General features: G+C 39.9%; 1 protein-coding gene across 1 annotated transcript; it reads left to right on the top strand.

Moving 5' to 3' along the window:
• The first annotated feature begins 15,090 nt into the window (after positions 1–15,090).
• On the top strand, positions 15,091–16,770 carry LOC148037942 (uncharacterized). The gene has a single exon (XM_087676978.1). It carries the CDS (start codon positions 15,433–15,435, stop codon positions 16,366–16,368), a length of 936 nt encoding a protein of 311 aa, XP_087533104.1. The 5' UTR covers positions 15,091–15,432; the 3' UTR covers positions 16,369–16,770.
• Positions 16,771–21,020: the final 4,250 nt, after the last annotated feature.

Genomic DNA, 21,020 nt, shown 5'->3' with positions numbered 1-21,020 from the left:
TTGTGAGTCGTAACTCTCTTGAGTAAACATGACCAAACTTGGAGGACTCCATAGGAGGGGTAGCCTTCCAGACCCTCTTGAGGTGACTCTTCCATGTTTTAAATCCATCTCTAGGGTCATCCTTTTGCCAAGTCTCCATAGTTCTAAGCAACCATTTAACATTAGGCTCCCTAAACTTTGCCTTGACTTTTGCTACAATTAGAGGCTTACCATGTGAGTTGACCAAATACCTTAGAAAGGTTTGTTTGGTCATGCAAGGGAAGGTAGGCCATTCCTCTCTCTTCTTAGACAACATCTCTTGCAACTAGACATCTTCTTTCCTATGGAGGTCGAATTGGGCAATTATTCATGGGAAAGCAATGAAAACTCAAAATTTGCACCAAAAGGTTGAAAACACAACCTTCCCTCTTCATGAATAGGAAGGAATCGCAAAAGCCACCAAATTCACTCCTCCATGCAAAATATAATTACCATAGCCTCCAAAGACTAAAAGCTCAAATGTTTGTTGTGAAGAATTCTCTCAATTAGGTCTATCCACATTCAATCAACCCTTCTACGTTGCTTTGGTACCATGGTAGACTGTAACAAATGTGAAAGTCTATGGACAAGATTAGAAAAAAATTAACTCGAAAGAAAGGAAAAGAGAAAAGAATAGAAGAACACAAATATCTGCAGTTAATGAATGTTGAAATGAAGAGGGTAAATATACAAGGGTTGTAGATGTATCTTCTTGAGCTGTATCTCTCCCATAAGCACTTGGAAAACAAGTGAGTGGGGCAAGTTGCCAACTAGGCCAAAGTAGGAGATAGGAATGCAATAAAATATTGCAGTTAGTCCTTTTATGCATGTTTTTTGTCACATACTCAAGATTGTGAGAGGCGTTTGCTTCCTTTGATCCCACTTGTCCATCAACCTTTCATTTCCTCCCTACAGTCACATTGTCCCCTTTAAAATCAGGTTGTTCATGCATTTTAGTTTCATCTATCACCTCCTCAACCATCCTTGTTACTGCTTGAGGTGTGGGACTAATTCCTTATAATCGACTCAAAAGCTTCTCTATATTGGATATTGTGCCATGGAACTTTCTATGAATGAATGTATATCGTTTTATGCTTTCTAGTAGAGCGTTGGTTAAATCATTGATACATGCGTTGTACAAGCTTGTATGCATTGGCTTTGCTAGGTTCGTAGTTGGTGTATGAACAATGTCATTTACCACATGGACAAATATGAACATGAGAGTGTATGGAGCATGAGAAAGCAATTGCACTATACATCACATCTTACTCTTACGGATTAGTCTTACCTTGGTAAAGTGTCGCCTCCAATGTGGATATATGATATGCCACCAATTAAGCCAACAATCCATTGTTGGAATATTGCAATCCGCAACTTTCCTCGAGACTTGCTAAGTCCAAATGAATCAATATTGCATTGTTGCATCATCTTTCATGGCTACACATCTCGACATGTAGCGCAAAACACATGATGGTCTTGGAAACTCTTGTGCACATATTGTGATATGTGTGTTTGGAGACTTTATTTCCAATGAAATAAGCAAGATCTCTTGCTTCCTTGCATTATGTTGTCTGGACCACCATTAAACACTTTGTGGATGGCTCTCCAGTTGGCAGTTGCCTCATTTGCCATGAATCCTTGAAAATCAACGCTTGGGTGGCCACACTTCTCTATCGCTTCATTGGACTTTGTTTAGAATAGGACTTGTGCATCTATATCCTCTTTCTTTATCTCACATCTTGCTAAAGTCAACTCTTGCACACTACAGAAACACACAATAGAAATTGAAGTTTTAGGAGAACTATGTTCGTTACATTCATGTTGTGATGGTAAAATTGTGTAAGAGAATTACCTTGGGTCGCACACATGTGCTACCATGGTAGTCTAATCATTAATATGATGCACATAGTCAAAGCATATTCAACTATTGTGGAGGTCTCCAATCAGAACCTGTTGGATGTATGCCAAGATCCTTAGTAGTTGGTTGTACCCTCATCCTTAGTCAACATAAGGAGGTGCCTGTCCAAGGAGTGGAGACGCTCAGTTGAGTCCCATCTTGCCTCTCACTTGGGCACACCACATTATTGGTGGAGACGGCGGGCACTTTCTTACTGATTATCAATTCTTGATTTTAGTTCTTGCTCCTTTTACTAGCAACCATATGGGGTTCTTGCTTGACAGAGGCTAAGCTTCCCTTTAGTTCTCTTGCGTACCCTTTCTGCTTCATCCTTGTTTCGTGCAGCCATCAGGAAGAGCCATTAGTCATCTTTAGCCACAAATTCTCTTCAGCCACGAATTGTGCTTTGTTTTTCCCTTGTAGCTTCTCATCCCAGTTTCCTGACCACACGAGGGATATTCAAGACTTTCGCCATACATACACAAGAGCATCAATCTCATAATTTGATGAAGCTGCAGCTCTGGCGCTATATGAGACTTGTGCTTTCCACACCTTCCCAATTAGACCAGAGGACTCGCTGGGCAGATGCAAGGCCAGAAAGAGGCTAATGTAGATCAACGGCATGCGTTCGCGGAAGCATATGATGTCTATCTCTTGACACTGCGGACCACGGGGGCAGCTCTAAGACAGTTTGCGGAAGAGGAAGGGGGGGATGCCTGCCTGTGCAGGGTTGTAGCTAGGGCCTTTCGCAGGTCCTATTCCCCCGCCCCCATTGCCACCCCTCCACGTCGAGCCCAGCTGCTCATGATTCTGTGAATCCATGCTATATCGCGTATGAGCCCTTCTTGCGCAGTCCAGATCCATGTGTGAGCCCAAGTGATCGTTCTTTACATCTCCAAGGAGAGTCCAGTTCTATGAAGGCTTCCAGTACAAGGATGGAGGAGGAGCACTTCCCGGCCAGCAGGTGTACGTCTGGTGTCATAATGAATGAAGCATATGCTTATCCTAACAATGCTGCCCACACCGAGGATTATAGATGGAAAGGCATCACGAGGATTACAGATGGGACGGAATCAGTAAAAGCAGTGGCAAATTTTTTAATGCATCTTGCTTTTCGAGAATGTTTTGTTCAACAACCATCAAGTAACCTCTAAAATTATCAAACGGAGTTGCTGCAACATTAATTTTGTAGAGGTGCCTTTTGACAACGGAAGCATTTTACGGCCAACAAAGCTTGCCAGTTTTTCCTCCCAGTTTTTCACATACACCAGTTCATTTGTGTGAGACTTTTTCCTTAGCTTCCACTTTTCTAGCCTATTTCTTGGTTTTCAATAAGCACCCTCACACCAAGCCCCTTTCGGAGATGGATGTTTGTCGCAAAAATAGTCAAGTTCTTGTCTTTCTTTCCCTATGATGCAGCTGCCCCTACGATGTTCCTAGCTATGCCTAGACTGGACATGGATCTCGGAAATAGCTCCCCGAGTCTCCACTCCATTTTCTAGATGATGCCGTCTTCAGCCTCCCCCAATGAAGTGTTGGAGTTGGTCCCAGTCTATCAGTCCATTCTTTGCCCAAACTTGTAAAAAGATGTTCATCTTTTTCTCCCTAAGGGGGGAGGTGTGGTGTGTGGCCAGTCATGCCCAGGTGTGAACCTGTAGGATGTATGCCAAGATCCTTAGTAGTTGGTTGTACTCTCACAGTCAGTCAATATAAGGAGGTGCCTCTCCAAGGAGTGGACACACTCAGTTTAGTCCCATCTTGTCTCTCACTTGGGCACACCACAGTATTGTACTATTTAGTATGTCATTAATTATTCAATATAGTAATGTTAATACCAATATTGGTATACAATTTTATACTATTAGCATTAAATCATGTATCTAATAATCATAATAACTCACTAATATATAGGCTAATTAATTAATAAAATGATTTCTTAATATAGTACCAATATAATTATGAAAATTACTCAGTATTTAATATACTAACATATTACTTGATTTTTACTCATTAATATTAATATACTCATGAATTTATTCTAACTAATATTCATTATTTTATTTATACTAACTAATATTCATTAATTACTTTATACTATTTGATATGGTTAGTATATGATACAAATGAAGAAAATGAAAAAAAAATGAGACAAAAGCTTTTTATAAGCTATTTAAATGTGGAGGTGGAGAGAGAGAGAGAGAGAGAGAGAGAGAGAGAGAGAGAGAGAGAGAGGGGTGTGTGTGTGTGTGTGTGTGGAGAAGGGGCAAATTTCATGTATATTAACTATCCAATTATATGTTAATTTTTATGTATATACTATTAATTAATTAACTAATATATTAGTGAATACTAAGTAACTAATATTCATATATTATTAATATGCTAACTAATTAATATTAATAAGTTATTAATTAATATAACTAAGTAATACTTATATATTAATATATTAAATAAATAATATTAATTAATATACTAACTAAGTAATACTAATTAAGTAAGTCTAATTATTTACAAATTAAGTACTAATAATAACTAGTTTCTAATTGATAACTTAAATAATAAAAAATAATCTTAATCACCAACTAATTAATATTAATACCTAACTAATAAGTTATGCTAATTAATTAATAATTAATCTCCAACAAATAAATTAATTAATAAAAACTTAATTAGTTAGTACAAACAAATCAATAAATAGCAACTAATTAAGTGAATAGTATTAACTAAGTTAGTTCTAATTAAAGCTAATTGCATGTTTAGTTAGTTGTTTAGAGAGAGAGAGGCGGGGGGGGGGGGGGGGGGGGGGGGGGGCGGGGGGGGGATGGGAAAGGGAGGGAGGCACATAGAGAGCAATATGTGTATTTTTTTCCATCGGGAATTCCCAGCAACCCCTTCTTTAGTGAGGAATGATTCCATAAGTCCCCTCTCCCAAACAAAGGAGGTTACATGGAATTATTTTTCACCGAGTAAGGAGTTGTCATCAACAATCCCTTCTCAATGAAAATAAATAAATACATAGGTCCTTTAAGAGTAGAAGGATGGAACTTGTGGAATTTTTCTTTGTTGAGAAGGGGTTGTCGGCAACCCCTCCTAGGTTTCACACTCTCTATTTCTCTTCCTCTCTCCCCCGAGAGATGAAGGATTGGCCTATCATAAATTTTTTCACCAAGAAGGGGGCGCTAACAACCCCTTCTCTAATGAAAAATAAAGGGAATTGTGAATTTATTTTTTGTCCAAGAAGGGGTTCCCGACAACCCCTTCATGGGAAAAAAATAAATTCACAAGTTCTCTCTCTCTCTCTCTCATCCCTCTTTCATTCTCTCTCTCTCATTTTCTCTCTCCTTTTGCATATTAAAAGACCCCTTGTGATTCTTTTTCACGACTCTCGTTATGTGACTCTCTCTCTCTCTCTCTCTCTCTCTCTCTCTCTCTCTCTCTCTCTCTCTCTAAGAGAGTCTCTACTTGGATGTTTTCCTACCCAGTTGTTGTGTTTACTTAAATCACAATTGGTATTTGATGGTAAGAAATCTAAGAAATAATATATTTGCAAGAAGTAAATATAAACCCCTCCATCATGGTGAGATTGGATTTCAAAAGACAAGATCATGTCACTCTTTTTGAGGGTGATCAAAGCATAGGAGAATGCTTGGTCCCGTCATACGTTCCCCTTACAAGCTTGCTCCCTTAACAAGTGGGAGTTCTCATCACCATCATGCATCAAAGAAGTGTGAAGGCCTATGGTATAGGTAATACTGAGATTGACTTCGAGGAAAATGCAGTGGTGCAATGGCCAATCGAGTTGACAGTAAGTAGCCTATCTCTTGATTTTTATTATGGCAGCTTTACCTCCCTCTCTTGCCTTATGTTGGATCATTGTTTGCAAGAAAGAGAGCAATGACCTGACGAGTCTCCAGAGGTCTCCGACTTGCCTCCCTGATCTAGTGTAGGACATGCCGTTGTCACCAGCAACATGTAATCGCAAGGGGGAGACGTCCTCCAAGAGCGAGTAGAAGAGCAACATAAACACAATCATTGACATCTACTAAAGTGTAGGCAGCCATTGCACTTGCATGTGGGAAAGGAGTGGCATCAAGAGAAGGTGGACATGTTTCAATGATACAAATGAGAAAGGGTAAGAGAAATCTTATAATATTGGAGAGTGATACTAATGAGGAGAGTGATGACGACCAACAAAGCATTGAGTCATTTAGTGCATAATAAGGGTGTGGTTGCACACAAAGCAAGAAGAAGCAAACGCAAAGAACAGAAAATAAGTGCATGGCAGAGGCTATAGATTCCACTAGTGAGACTACTCTCATAAATCACTTGCGATAAACATATTATGCAAGCTTACATAAAAAACTAGTAGGAAACATTAACGATGAGTGGTTATAAGATATGGTGACATGTTATTGAATATGGTTTTTATTTTTTTACATTAATATCAATATTACTTCATCATTTCATATAGATGCAAACATCCACCCCTTTGCTACCCATTCCATTACGTTGTTTGGTTTCCATACTTACGATTAGACATGTTACATCAATGTATAAGCAACTCTCAGAGACTTTTTTCAATAATGGGTATGTTAGAGGGATGGGTATATTTATAGTATCATTAGAAATTCCAAGGCACTAGTGCACTGTGGATGATGATACAATTACAAAGGAGTGGAATCCCCATTGGCTAAAGAAGCATGAGGAGTTTCATGCAAAAATCAGCGGCACTAACTGGGCCTTTTTGTCAAATTGCATGTTTTATGTTTAAGATGGTAACCATCGGCTCATAGCATGGATGAATGTGTGTTGGATGAATGAGACACACATTCATCCATGCTTGCCCATGTCATGTGGAAGGTAGGTAGTTTTTCAAGCTAATTTAATTATTCATTTCACCCTAATGCATTTTTTCTCAATGTAATAACATTGTCCTTAATTACCAAGTAGAAGACGAGTATGATATGTCGATGCGACCAATTGACCAAAAATGGACGTAACTCTCTAACTCTTGAGTTTAGAACCAAGTGAGCCAAGGCGTACTATAGTATTAATGAAAATCTTGTTAAGAAAACTTGATGTTTACTAAGAGTTACAAACCCTAGCCTTGAAGAGAAGTAGTATCAGTGAGTCATTACCTCTCTATACTTGCCTGTCATATGTGTTCAAACTACATTGGTTTGAAGGAACAATGTTTTAATCATTGTAGAACTATCTCATGATTGGAGTTGGGCTCCAAGACCAAGGGTGTTTTAAACAAGGAGAGAGTATATATATTAGCATCCTCAAAGCTAGACGAGGCAAATTGTGTAAGGATATTGAAAGACATGGAGTGTTTTGACAGAAAAATTTGAACATTAATAGGCATGCCTGAACATGGGTTATTCTCATTTGTTTATACTATTTGTAATGTAAGTCCACACACATTATTATTAAATAGCATAACTTTGATTTGAGTTGATGGAAGTGCATCTTGTCAAAGTTGAGTGAGACAAGAGACCTTTTGGGCCATATTGCAAGACGACATAAGGAGACTACTCTCAAGTTGGGAGAACTATTATAACATTAAAGTGGAACACAATTTGTTCTTCTAGTACACACAGGAGAGAGACAAAAAATATGGAGAGCAAACATTTTGCATCGTCTTTCATGATTTCAAGCCAAATGAAGATATAGAGTCACAAAAGTCATTCCAGTTGGCAGTATATGGAGGCTTTAGATGTAAATCACAATGTCCTTCTCTTATAACATATTTGCAATGCTATCTTACCAATCCATTCTAGAAATGTAATGATGACTTTATCTGACAAATTTATGTACAAGCAGATAGAGAGAAGGGCTATACAAACTTTGTCGAGAGAATGTGACGACTAGATGGACATGTACGATGATCTATATATGTATAAGAACTACCAAATAGATCAGGATTGGGATGAGGAGATATATTGAAGATGACCTATCTTCCTTGACTACCTAGAACATGAATACCCCTCCAATGAGAAAGGTTTGTACTAGAAATACTCGAGGAAAAAACAAACGCAAGAGACACAAGGTTCCAAAGTCATGGTAAGTAAAATGACTTGCATTCTTAGGAGTATATTGCACTTTGTTGTCTCCTAGTAAAAAGACTATGATCGGTTTATAGGAAATTGATACTAGTAGTGTGGTAGTCGAAAAAGAAAAACAAAAGAGCAAGTGGACACTTAGTATTGTCGAAGAAAGGCCAAGCAAAGATCAGGAGTGCTCATCGCTAATTAATTTGGTTTTTCCACACCCCAAAGGTTTGATGTTTTAAAGTATTGTAGCCAAGGTATCTCTTGTATTCCTAGAGTGAAAATATATCATTAAACATGAATCGTAACCACATGACCATGGAAGCCTCATGATTGATACCATTGAAGAGTAGAATGCAATCCTTCGTGCAACAAACAACGCATTCGAGCAGTAGAAGTAACACAATTGAAAGTTGCAAGTTTGCTATCTATTATATATGCATCTTGATTGTTCCAAACAATATACATTGTTCCATCGCTTGATATGTTTCCAATGGACCTGATTTATAGTGGAAAGCACCATTGAGGAGGTCCGTATCATCGGCATGGATAGAAGGATAAAAAAGGTTCATCTACATCTTGTGATGGAAAGGCTTACCTTAGAGAGACACACGACAATAAAGAAAAGTGGTGAGGAGATAGGCGAGGACACGATATCACATCCTAGTGAAACACACATTACAGAGCATCGAGATGGTGAGCTTGCTTATGTAGAAAACTCATGATGTGAAAGCATGTAAAGATTCTTCATCATTAAAGTAACAACAAAAATGTTTTGTACTGTGTAGAGGGTGAAAGAACTAAAGGTCTAAGATTTGCAGTGTGACAACAAACGTGGCATGTATACATAGAGATAAAGAAATGATGCTCATGAATTTCACATACCATTCGCAAATGACGTAAGAGCTTATAAACATTCTATCATTACACAATATTAATAGTGATCTTTCATCCTTAGGGAAGGAAAGAATGCAAGAATACGGACTAGTAGCACCAAGGGACATGGCAACTATAGATAAACAAGTGTAGCTTGTGGGTTTTTTTTCCCACAATATAATGTCAATAAGGATGATCTTTCTTTTTCAAGGGGAGATACAATTCGAGATTATGAACCTACAATGGTGGAGGATGTGCCGACATCACACACACAAGTGAATAAACATGCCTCAAGAATATTATATATATTAACATTCAAAATGAAGAATATGTTGCTAAGAGTAAGGTCTGTGTGTAAAAGTCCATATTGATAGTCAAGTGGAACCCCCTTGCAATACATTGTCTTCCATACTGCTATGATGGTGAAGGTGAAGTGGCATATTGTTCTCTATGACCCATTCGAGACAGGAATGCATTACGAAGTGATCAACCAAGTGTGTCATTCTCTCAATTAGTAGAGGCTTTAGAGAAGGTCAACCAACACAAAATGATTGAGGCTGACGAAGAAGCCACAAACACAACATGCGATATCATGGTGGTTTGTCTCCTTGAAGATAGTGCCTTCCATGGATCGGGGGATGGAATTTTGTCATGGAACTCCCATACTGAGGCAGAGTCAGTCAACACCATGCATTTGGCTAATCACATGCTTAAAGACACAAGGATGTTAATTTTCATTGTCCCCACAACACACTCCATGTGGTAGAGCTCATCGAGCAGGCTGTGGAGGAGGGATGCCAATGGATGAAGATAGGGCAGAAGTGTTAGGCCTTATGCATGGTACAGGTTGTTCATTGTGAGATACTTGTCCCTATCATTGGAGGTAGAGAGGTGAGAGTTTTAAAGTCATGATATGGTCATGTTGATTATTATCTATGTATCACACTTGCTTGCTCCATTCAATAAGTGCAATTGTTGAAGTTAGTATTTCATGCTTTAAATGCAAGTACATGTGATATATATTCTAGTATACATGCAATCGAATATTCGTAACAATGGAATTATCCCTTTGAAATTCACAAAATATGACATTACTATACGGATGAATGGTTGCAAGATACATCAAGATCCACAGTAAGAGGTCAGTATGAGTTCCGATGTTATTAATCTACTGCAAAAATGTTTCTTAGGCATTTGGTAGATTCCTAATTCCTTATATAAATACCACATATTGTAGGTGACATGCAATGTGGCAAGGCTTTTTGGAGATGATTTTTTTTAATGTACACAAAAGAAGGGGATAGCATTTTAGATTGCAATGCAGAATGTGGTGACCTTGCATCAGTAGCACTAGATTCTAGTAGACAACTCGCATGTATGTATCACCTTGCCGAAGATAGAAGATTTCTAAGAGCAAAGGTAGCATGTTTACATAAACTGGTATAATATTTGGCCGTAATATAGTTCTCTTTTTTGCTATACCAATACGTGTGTGCTTACCTTTTTACGTGTGCATATATAGCTTCCTTCCACAACCCAAAAATTAATTGTGTTAGATGTGAATGGGGTGCTTCTACATAGGCGACTAAAGCAAAAGGTATCAATACTGATGAAGCCCCTAGAATTAGACAATTATTGGGCGATTTTGTGGCCAGGGCTCACTAAGTTTTTGAAAGAAATATCCACATTATTTGACCTTGCCAATTGGAGCTCAATGAAGGACAACTTAAGTGAGCTACTCCAACTCGTTAAAAGTGAATGTGTGAAGTCTTCAAAGCAAGCATCAACCTTTGTATTTCATTATGGATGAGGTAGGTGAAAAGCAACTCTCACAAGCATTTCTCTTGAAAGGAGTTGTATGAAGCCTCTTTTCTTGAAATGTTTTGATGACATTGAGTGGCCACACTTCAGCCCAATAATGACATATTTGTGGATGATAGCATGGAGAATATTCAAAGGAACCCACCCAACACCTTTATATGCCCACTCGCATTAGAGGGAGACCCCATGGACACGGTCCTCTTGGAGCACATGCTTCTCTACTTGATTGAGCTGGTGTGCTTCCATAGTTCAGGTCTGAACTTTGTTAGGGATCACCCATTCCACCCTCCAGCAAAGGAACTGCATGTGGTTTTTCCCAATTGCAGTACTATAAGATATGTAAATAAAGCATGTGCAAAGAATCAAGGGAAGGACGGAATGTAGATGTATGCACGTATGTGAATGTATATGTGTACAATTCATTAACAGTGAGATAATTTTGTTGTCTTGATATTAACTATTCGAATAATTTGAAAAACAACAAATATTGCACATTTTTATAGTAAGTGTAACATACTATTTAATATTATATTTTGTTGTAGTAATGCACAACAATAATGCACAATTGAATGTATCAAAAACATGTGTGTTGTAGTTTCACTCATGTATGCACAATTGAAGTACTAATATATTGGGATATAATTGCAAAACACACACATAAGAGTGTATAAGAATATGAATGTATATATGCATGTGGGAGTAACAATGTGATATTCTTATCGCCCTAATATTAACTACTAAAAGTGTTAGAGACAATGGATCTTGTGCAAACCTTGACCCTTGCAATATTAACAAGATTGAGAAAAACGGATGCATAACATGGATCTATGTTTGAGACTAAGAAAATGTGTGTGTGTGTGTGTGTGAGAGAGAGAGAGAGAGAGAGAGAGAGAGAGAGAGAGAGAGAGAGAGAGAGAGAGAATGTGTGTGTGTTTTACGAAAAAAAAAAGAATGTGTGTGTGTGTGTGTAAGAAGCTGCTAATTGAGAGAGAGAGGGGGGATAGAGGGAGAGTGATCCCTCGCTCAAAGATTGAGAGAGAGAGAGAGAGAGAGAGAGAGAGAGAGAGAGAGAGAGAGAGAGAGAGAGAGAGAGAGAGAGAGAATGTGTGTGTGTTTTACGAAAAAAAAAAGAATGTGTGTGTGTGTGTGTAAGAAGCTGCTAATTGAGAGAGAGAGGGGGGATAGAGGGAGAGTGATCCCTCGCTCAAAGATTGAGAGAGAGAGAGAGAGAGAGAGAGAGAGAGAGAGAGAGAGAGAGAGAGAGAGAGAGAGAGAGAGAGAGAGAGAGAGAGAGAGAGAGAGAGAGAGAGAGAGAGAGAGAGAGAGAGAGAGAGAATGTGTGTGTGTTTTACGAAAAAAAAAAGAATGTGTGTGTGTGTGTGTAAGAAGCTGCTAATTGAGAGAGAGAGGGGGGATAGAGGGAGAGTGATCCCTCGCTCAAAGATTGAGAGAGAGAGAGAGAGAGAGAGAGAGAGAGAGAGAGAGAGAGAGAGAGAGAGAGAGAGAGAGAGAGAGATGAGGAAGAGGGGAAGTAGAGAGAGAATAATTGGTGGGAGATGGGAGAGAGAGTGAGAAAGAGAGTTGTACTTGAGGTACTTAGCATAGGGAGAGAAACATGGGTGGGAACGGTGGTGGTGGAAGCAGTGGAGGTGGTAGTGGTGGTTGGAGATAGTGGTGGCAATGGAGGAGCAATAGTAGTGCTACTTGATATATGCCCAAGAGAAGAGGAGGAATAAGTGGATGATGTGGAACAAGAATTGGAGGTTGCCTAAAAAAGCTCACCTAAATGCTCGCTAAAAAAGCTTGCTTCTTCCACACACTCGGAGAAGGAAATAATCATATTTCATGAAAAGTAGCAAGAAATTTAGTCTCCAACAGAGTTTACTAACCTTAGTTCATCCAATCATTGCCAAACTTGCTTGGAAAGTTAATCATGACCTGCTAGATTAGCATGAAGGCTACCACTTTTACCAAGATCTTGTCCCTTCTTCCAAATTAGTTCTAATTTGCTGTAGGGGTCGTGTTTAGTTATGATGGTTAAGGAGTAACCAAGCCCTATGACTAGAATCTAATTATAGTCCTATTTCCTATTCTCTACAACTAAATCCATGGTTAAAGATGACAATAGACATTATCTAACCTATGGCTCTAATACCAATGTAAAGAAGCTTTGTTCTAACTAAATTCAACTAATATTTAATTCTAGAAAAAATAAAAATGGGGCAAGAAATGATGAACTTCTATTAGTCTAAAGCTCAATGAATCCATGGCTCTACAAGGTACAAGAAAGAAGACAACTAATGCTAAGCTGAAAGATATCTTAATAGTTTGCAAAATGGTGAAAGTATTTACAATGATACCAAGGCCCCTTTTGTACTTGTAGGAGAATACTCTAAATCACTAGTCACTCCTCCAATAATTTTTTTCTTTTCCATTTATTAGTAGACTCCTAAAATTATCTTTGGTAGAGTATTTTTATTCATTATACATGAGTGACAGATTATTGCAAAGTCTATTCGTACATGGCAGCAAAAATAGGTGTACTATAAAATGCACAATTTTAGTGGTGCATGTTAAGGAAATTTGGCATGTGCAAAGCACCAAATGGTGCTCAAATTGTAGGAGTCTTAAAGGAATAACAATTTTTGAGCAAAGGTATTTGACAAGTGTATCATGAGAAGGAAATGCACCTCTCAGCAAACACATACTTGTAGGTCACTAGAGGAAATGCCATGATGAGTAAGGAATCCAATACCCGACGACAAACACATCAATGTTGGTCATTGGCACAAGAACATGTAGAGATCTTCAACAAATTGCCTCATTCTAATGCATAGAAGGAAAATGCAATATTTATCATGCATGTCATGCAAAAACAATTGATTTCTATGTATGAAGAAGTTAATTGAAGAGGTGTACCTGACGTCAAACAATTATGACATAAACATGCACAAGTTGAGTGGTGCAATTTATAGATTTTTGAAATGCACAGAGCACCCATTTAACAAGCATTAAAGAACAAGAAATGCTATGAGTAGGGAAACAATCTCCCATCAAATCCTAAAATGTTGGTCATTGGCCCAAAACAGGAGGAAATCATCAACGAATTGTGTTTTCTGAGTCACCAAGGTTAAGTGCAAAAATGAATTTACATGGCAAGTATAAAAATGCTACATTTGTGCTTGGAAACGTGGATTCAAGAGGTGTATATGGAGGCACAAGATCATATACAAACTTGGGAGCATGCATCGAGGAACACATATGGACTCGTTGTGGTAGTTGTTTGGCATCAACATTTAGTGCAACAAAGAATGCTGTAAGGAAATGTGTAATCACATGCATCAAGTGGCAGATTGAAGCTCGGCATCATCCCATGGTCGATACATGGAGCCAATATGGTGAAAATGTAGTAAAAGGAAGGCCACCATAAATGTTGCAAGTGAAAAAAGAAGGGGAAAACCAAGACAAGAGGGGAATGCCACTTAAAACCATGTTCAAACTTCCTTAGGAAGTGACTTTCCATGGGGTGTTTGTAGGGTTTAGTTTTGTTGGGAACCCCACTCCCCCTTACATGACCCCTTGGTAGCACTACAATGTGGCACAACCTAGCTCTTCAGAAGAAAGCATCTTCCTGGCTTTAGGGAACCTCTTGAACTCACTTCTATGAGTTAGTTGCAACAAGAAGATGCCTTTATGATGAACGTGCGATAAGGGTGAAGGAACTTGTTAAATTTGGCATTTGGAATAAAGTATGGATATCTATAATGACAAGAGTAGTAAGAGCCCCGTTGCGCAAAGGGCAACATCTTCTTGGCTTTAGGGAACCTCTTGAACTCACTTCTATGAGTTAGTTGCAACAAGAAGATGCCTTTATGATAAATGTGGAATAAGGGTGAAGGAACTTGTTAAATTTGGCATTTGGAATAACGTATGGATAATTATAATGACAAGAGTAGTAAGAGCCCCACTGTGCAAAAAGGGCAATGGGGCTAATGGTATACCCATGTGATGTCAACTCCATTTTGGTCACCCCCAATTGCTTAGAAAAGATTTTTGTACAAGACAACTAGGAAGCTGTCAAAGAGCATGATCTAGTTGGATCACAAATGTTGATCTCCCATGGATCAATGAAAAGAGTTAACATTCTAAGCACTGCATTAACATGACGGGTAAGAAAACTCCATCGTGTGTTCACAATGGGTGCGACTAGATGATAGTGGGGGGAATCATGAATGGTGTCTCATGGTTCCCCACTATCATGGGTGTGACCGGTCCCTGAAAGTGTTCGAGAATGCAATAACTAGTTGGAGACTTGTTGTTGCTGCAAAAACTGCTTCGTGTGAAGCCTGAAGGGTCGTTCTCGTGCCAAGGAGAAACCTAGGTAACGAGGTCCGTATTCTTACGCGGATAGAGAGGAGGGGGCAAGAGGAGTCGGTCGGGGCTCGGGACGGTTTGTGTTGTTTGTTTGCATGGGGACAGAAGAGAGAGAGAGAGAGAGAGAGAGTAAAAGTAGGTAGGGTCGGTAGGAAATGGGAAAGAGGAAGCGGCGGGACGGGAAATGGGCGGTGGTTGTCGTCAGCAGCAGCGGCACTGGGCGGGCCGGCGGTTTAGGCTCGGGGCGGCGACGCGGGAAACCCCGCCCCCCCGCTTCTCTCTTTCAACCCGACCCTACCCAAGGTCCCAAAATTTCCCCGCCCCTCTCTCTCTCTCTCTCTGTGCCTCTGCCTCTGCCTCTGCCTGCGTCCCTAGGGTTTCCCCTCCATCGCCATGGCCGCTCACGACCCCGACCTGCCACCCGCCAAGCGCCCCCCCGGTACCTGGACCCCTCTCGAGACCTCGCACCTCATCCATGCCTACCAGGAGAAATGGTACTCCCTCAAACGCGGCCTTCTTCGTTCTCGGCACTGGGAGGAGGTCGCGCAGGCTCTCGCCTCCCGCTGCCCTGGCCTCGACTCCAGCAAGACCTCCATGCAGTGCCGTCACAAAATGGAGAAGCTGAGGAGGAAGTACCGTGCCGAGCGGCAGCAGCTCCTGCGTAAAGGCCCTGGATCGGCGCCCTGGCCTTTCTTTGAGAAAATGGACCTCATGGAGAAAGGTCCTGGAAGCGTTTCTTCTTTGCAACACCAAACAGAGGCAGCCAGAGGCCTTTTCGAAGGCCGCAAGTGGGGTTATTTCCCTTCTGATCCGTTTAGGGTTTCAACGGACAAAAGGGCAAGGGAAAGGGAACGGGAGAGGGAGCGCGATAGAGATAGGGAGAGAGAGATGGAGGAGCACGAGTCCACCATGAGCTTGAATGATGATGACAAGGATGACTCCGATGATCCTCCACATGCCTCCGATCACCAAGATGAAAATCCTCTGAAGGACAATAAAACTGCATATACATTCCTCCGCAGGAAGCGGGAGGTGAATGATGTTCATGAAACATACAACCCTGGCCGTGACAGCCACAGAATTTCAAGCAAGCATCGCAAGCCAGCTGTAGACATGTCTGCTTTTTCAGATGTGGTGTCAGCTGTAAGATGGGTAGGAGAAGAGTTTCTCAAAATGGAGCAGATGAAGCTTCAAATGCGAAGGGAAAGTGAGCACCAGCGAATGGAGATGGAACTGAGACGCACAGAGCTGGTGCTCAGCTCACAGAGACAGATTGCAGAGCTTGTCACTAGGGCCTTAATCAGCCCCAAGAAGAGCAAGAAGGCCTAAATACTTGGCAATCGACAGCAGTGTTACCAAGATGTGAGAAGTGGTACCAAGTAGGCTATTGCATCTCACAAGACTCAAACCTGGAACGTGGGTCCCGTTTCAATGAATGTGTTTGCGGAGACCACTTTTGTGTTCCTGACTAGACTTACATCACCAAGCATGTTCTCCCACGAGGACATGCTTGGGTTGGTCTGTATTGCAAGAATTGTATAGGAAGTTGGAATCTTAAAATCATGTGATTGCACCACTCAGCTCGAACTAATCTCTTGCTCTTTTACTGCGATTGTTCAGTGTATCTTGTGCTTGGTGTCTTGAGGAATCTCCCAAAAACAAGTTTGTCTGACATATTTATTGACACACGTTCCAAATTGAGCATATTGAGAAATGATAATTTGGTATGTCTTGGATGTTTCACATTTGCTCTCATGTTGCACAGTTGCCTTGGCCTTTTGTTTGCTCATCGAAAAATGACAAGTGTTAAACTAGTGTATCCAGATGAGCTGGTTCACATTCGCTTTGATGTTGTGCGGTCAGCCTGACCATTTGTTTGCTGATGCTAAGTATAACTATTCTCTCCCGGATGACAGAGATAGTGCTCAATTCATAGGGGCAAATTGCAGGGTTTTTCCATGTTGTTTTAGTCAGATTCTACAACCTTGTGAGGCCCGAAATCTTGGTGGACTCCAGTGGTCAATTGACAGAGAGAGATTGCAGAGCTTTTGGCATATGGTAGAAGAGCAGGAGGCCTCAAAAACAGTATTGAGTAAGTGGAAATACTGAGTCCATCTATGCCGACCAATCAGATTATCATTTTTCACTATCAGTGTGGGGTTTCTAGCTGTGAAACTTTGTGGCTGCAATTCATGTCATAGTTGTCTGTAGGTGGAATTTTGTGGTCCAAACAGTTGCACTTAGTGTAAGTGGATCACATGTTTCTCCATTCACAATGGCCAGTGTGTCTTATGGGCCAGAAAAGTTACCGTTTTTCACTTTTGAGGTGGTGTTTACAGCTGTGAAGCTTTGGCTACAATATGTATCCTCTTTGAGTGGAGAGGGAATTTTTTGGTCCATATGGTTTCACTCAGTCCAGATGGATCAGGTATTTTCTCATTATGTGGCTGGTTATCTTATTTTTATTGTAGACATGAGTTTTGACTAAAACTTCGCTAAACCAACTGCATCAGACCATACCAAACCAACTGGCAGAGCATGGTGTCACAGCCATTTATGCAGTTACCAGGTTGAAGGACCTCATGCTTTCTAAGGAATGTCTGATGGAATTTAAGGACATAAAGATGAACTGTCCTTTTATTGCAACATAGATTCATAACTTTTGTGTCCCTGTTGCGAATGTTCTTCAACTGTGTAATGCCAACTCTCTCCATCTGTGTTACAAGAACTCAAAATCACTAAGGCCTCATGGCTTCTCTGTGCTGCCAACATATAAAACAATTTTTAGTCGTGATCATTCCTTAGAGCCCTTATTATTATTTGCTAGAATTGCAAAACAGTGAAAGAATGCATGAATCAAGAACTAGGTCGGTGATTCAATCTTTCTATGCATATGCCACATGTTTTCTCTTCAGTGCCAAGCTTTGTAGGACTCATTATTTTTATAGCAAAAAGTGAGTCAATGTATGGATTGTACAGCAAAATAGATAGGTAGCACTTGAGCATGTGTGACGCGACCATTGTTGAAACATTCGTAATTCAAATTGGGCAATCCAAAATTAGAACACCAAGTATGTGCTGTGGATACTTTGGCATGAGCATCATTGGCCATTGTAAGATTTGACAGTCCCAATGCACAACTTAATAGAAGATGAGAGAACCCAATATAGGTAGAGGACATCCTCGAATCTTATTTACAATAGTTTAATAGAGATCTACACAAGCATCATCTCCAAGAGCCCAAGCAAGAATCGGCACTTAGAATCCATGGAATTGAACTGCCTTATCCAAATAGCATTCACTCCACTGTTTCGATTTGCCTCGAAGAGTCTTCACCTTGATCAAGCCACGAACACTTGAGCTTGCCTAAAATTGATGCTCTCACCTTCAAGTGGGTAGGCTTGTGCTCTATTGTTCCTTGCAACTTGGCACAAACAAAAGATGAAGATGTTTTGCTCTAAGATGGACATCATGATGCTCTCATAGTTCATCAAAAGTCCATTTATCCTTATTGGTTCAATTTTAGCTACAATTCAATTGATGCATTTGTTTGCCCATTGCATTGATAAATACATCTTCCCAACTCATTAAAGTGCCACATTAGCAACATTAATATCTAATGTTTTGCTTAGGAAAACATCATTCCCAACCAAGTGCACATTAATATCTCGCCTACATTCAACAAGACACAATCTTGTTGCCCACAATCTTGCACACCATGATTTGTGATCCCCTTTGGCTTCCATTTGGCAATCCTACCATGTCATTTACCTTCACTTGTCCCAGCGTCTACCCAATGCATGAGCATGTGTATATGGGAAGTGCTTAGGTTCATTACATTCACCCCCACTAGAGTTGCAATTTTCTTGAGTTACATTGTCTCCTGGTAGATATGAAGCAAAGGTGAGAATCATCACCAAACCATCTTACCATGTGCATGGGGTTAACTTGAGACTTAGCCAAGTATTCAAGCTATTTCCTTCATGTACCCTTCTTGTACCTATGAAGAAACACTTGCTTTGGTAGCAACTCCTCTTGAAGCCTGTCAATATCCACCAGCTTTGGCTTCTTTTGATTTAGGGTTGCAGTAGTAATAGGTTCATGATATGGCGTAGGATTATTCACTTGAAACATTGCATGCATCTTTTAACTAAAGGATAGCTCCAATTGATTGCTCACATTATTGAGCTTATTAGTAGTGTGGAAAGCCCCCTTCTTTCGAAGTGCTAGCATAGGTGAAAACTTCCGAAAGTGCTTCAAATGTTGCTTATGGATCTTGAGATAGCACCATTAACATTTCAAGATCAACTAACATTGATGTTTGTCAGCCTCCTACTATTGTTGGGCCTATTGGATATTTTTTCAAACTTGCTTCAACAAATGACCCATATTAACAATCAACTTATCCTCCACATAGTTCTTGATAGAGGTCTTCAAGGCACAATTGAAGGAATTGCTAACTTAACATCTATAAACTATCTTAAATGGGATCCATTTGGTAGAGGTGTGAACTGTATCATTGATTACCCCCTCAACCAACTCCTCCCATGCAATCTAATGATCATGAAAGTTGTAATAACAAAGCATGATAATCATGGTACCACTGGAATTCTCCATTTGCCCATCAATTTGTGGGCCATCTTTGTGCCAAGGCCATAGAATAAAGCTTTACAAAACCCACTAGTAAACAAGAATCACAATCAAACATGGATCTCTTCTGCACACCATTTCTAAGAAGAATTATTTGATGAAAAGCCATGCAATCTTTGCTTTAGCATCGAATCAACCTCATTTGCTTGTTGTACCCATCCACCATTGTAAAGATGACATCATTTTGAAGTTGCTTGCTCTTTGGAAGACTCGTAATGAAACCCATTGAAATGTCCTCCCAAGGCAAATTTGAAATAGGCAATGGTGTAAATTCCTTGTCACATTGTGGTTGTTCAGTTTTGAGGTCGGACAATGATTGGCATTCCCTAGCATAGTGGTGAATCTCTTTCTTCATCCATGGCCAAAAGAAATGTGGTGGAAGTTTGTCAAGAATGGGACCTTCATCGTGATGCCCCATACTAGGTGCATCGTGCACTCCTTGTAGAACATTAGCTTTTAGAGACCCTACAACAATGAGATAAAGTTTGTCATGAAAATACATCCATTCGTTCTTTGCAAATAATCTAAATGATGACCTTCAAGATTAGCCTCATATACCTTCTCTATAGGAGTGAAGAAATTTGACCACTACCATCACTGCATGTAGTCACCAGCTCAACACATCTACTACTCCATTCTATTTCCCACATACATACTCAATCTCAATACTAAGTTGAGATAAAAACTACTAGCAATACTATTGTCGAGGAGTCATATCTTATTGTGACTGAGTGACAAGATAGCATAGAGCTTATTGCTTAGACTTGATACCAAAATCTTGCCCCATTAAACATTGTCTCCACTTCCTTGTCATAGGTGAAATAATTTAATTATGCTACCTTAAGTTTTCAACATTCATAAGCTACTAGATGGTCATGCTATTTTAACACTGCTCCACCACACACATCCACCATTGGCATCACAAATCACCACAAAAGATTCATTGGGATCCAACAATCTCAATAAAGGATTTAAAGAGTAGACGGCCTTCAAATCTTTGTTTGAAAGCTTGGCCCATCTCTTGTGTCCATGTGCATTAGATCTCTTGCCTTCTAGCATCTATAAGCGGAAATGTCCCATGTGCATATTGCTTCACAAACCTACAATAGAATATTGTCAATCTCAAGAACATGTGCATCTTTGGTGCATCCTTAGGACAAGGCCACTCCATGATTGCATTGACCTTCTCAAGATCCATTGAAACCACTATTACGAAAATGATGTGCCACAAATAAGAGAAGGATGTAATGTAGATTTCACACTTCTTATTCAAGAAAAACTGAATCTACTATAACAATTGCAAGACCCTCCACAAGTGATAATAATGCTCA

Source organism: Lygodium microphyllum, chromosome 4 (assembly GCF_053477565.2).
Source record: "Lygodium microphyllum isolate KBCC chromosome 4, Lygodium_microphyllum_v1.1.10, whole genome shotgun sequence".
In the NCBI taxonomy this organism is placed as follows: Eukaryota; Viridiplantae; Streptophyta; class Polypodiopsida; order Schizaeales; family Lygodiaceae; genus Lygodium; species Lygodium microphyllum.
This window is presented reverse-complemented; position numbering and strand designations above follow the sequence as displayed.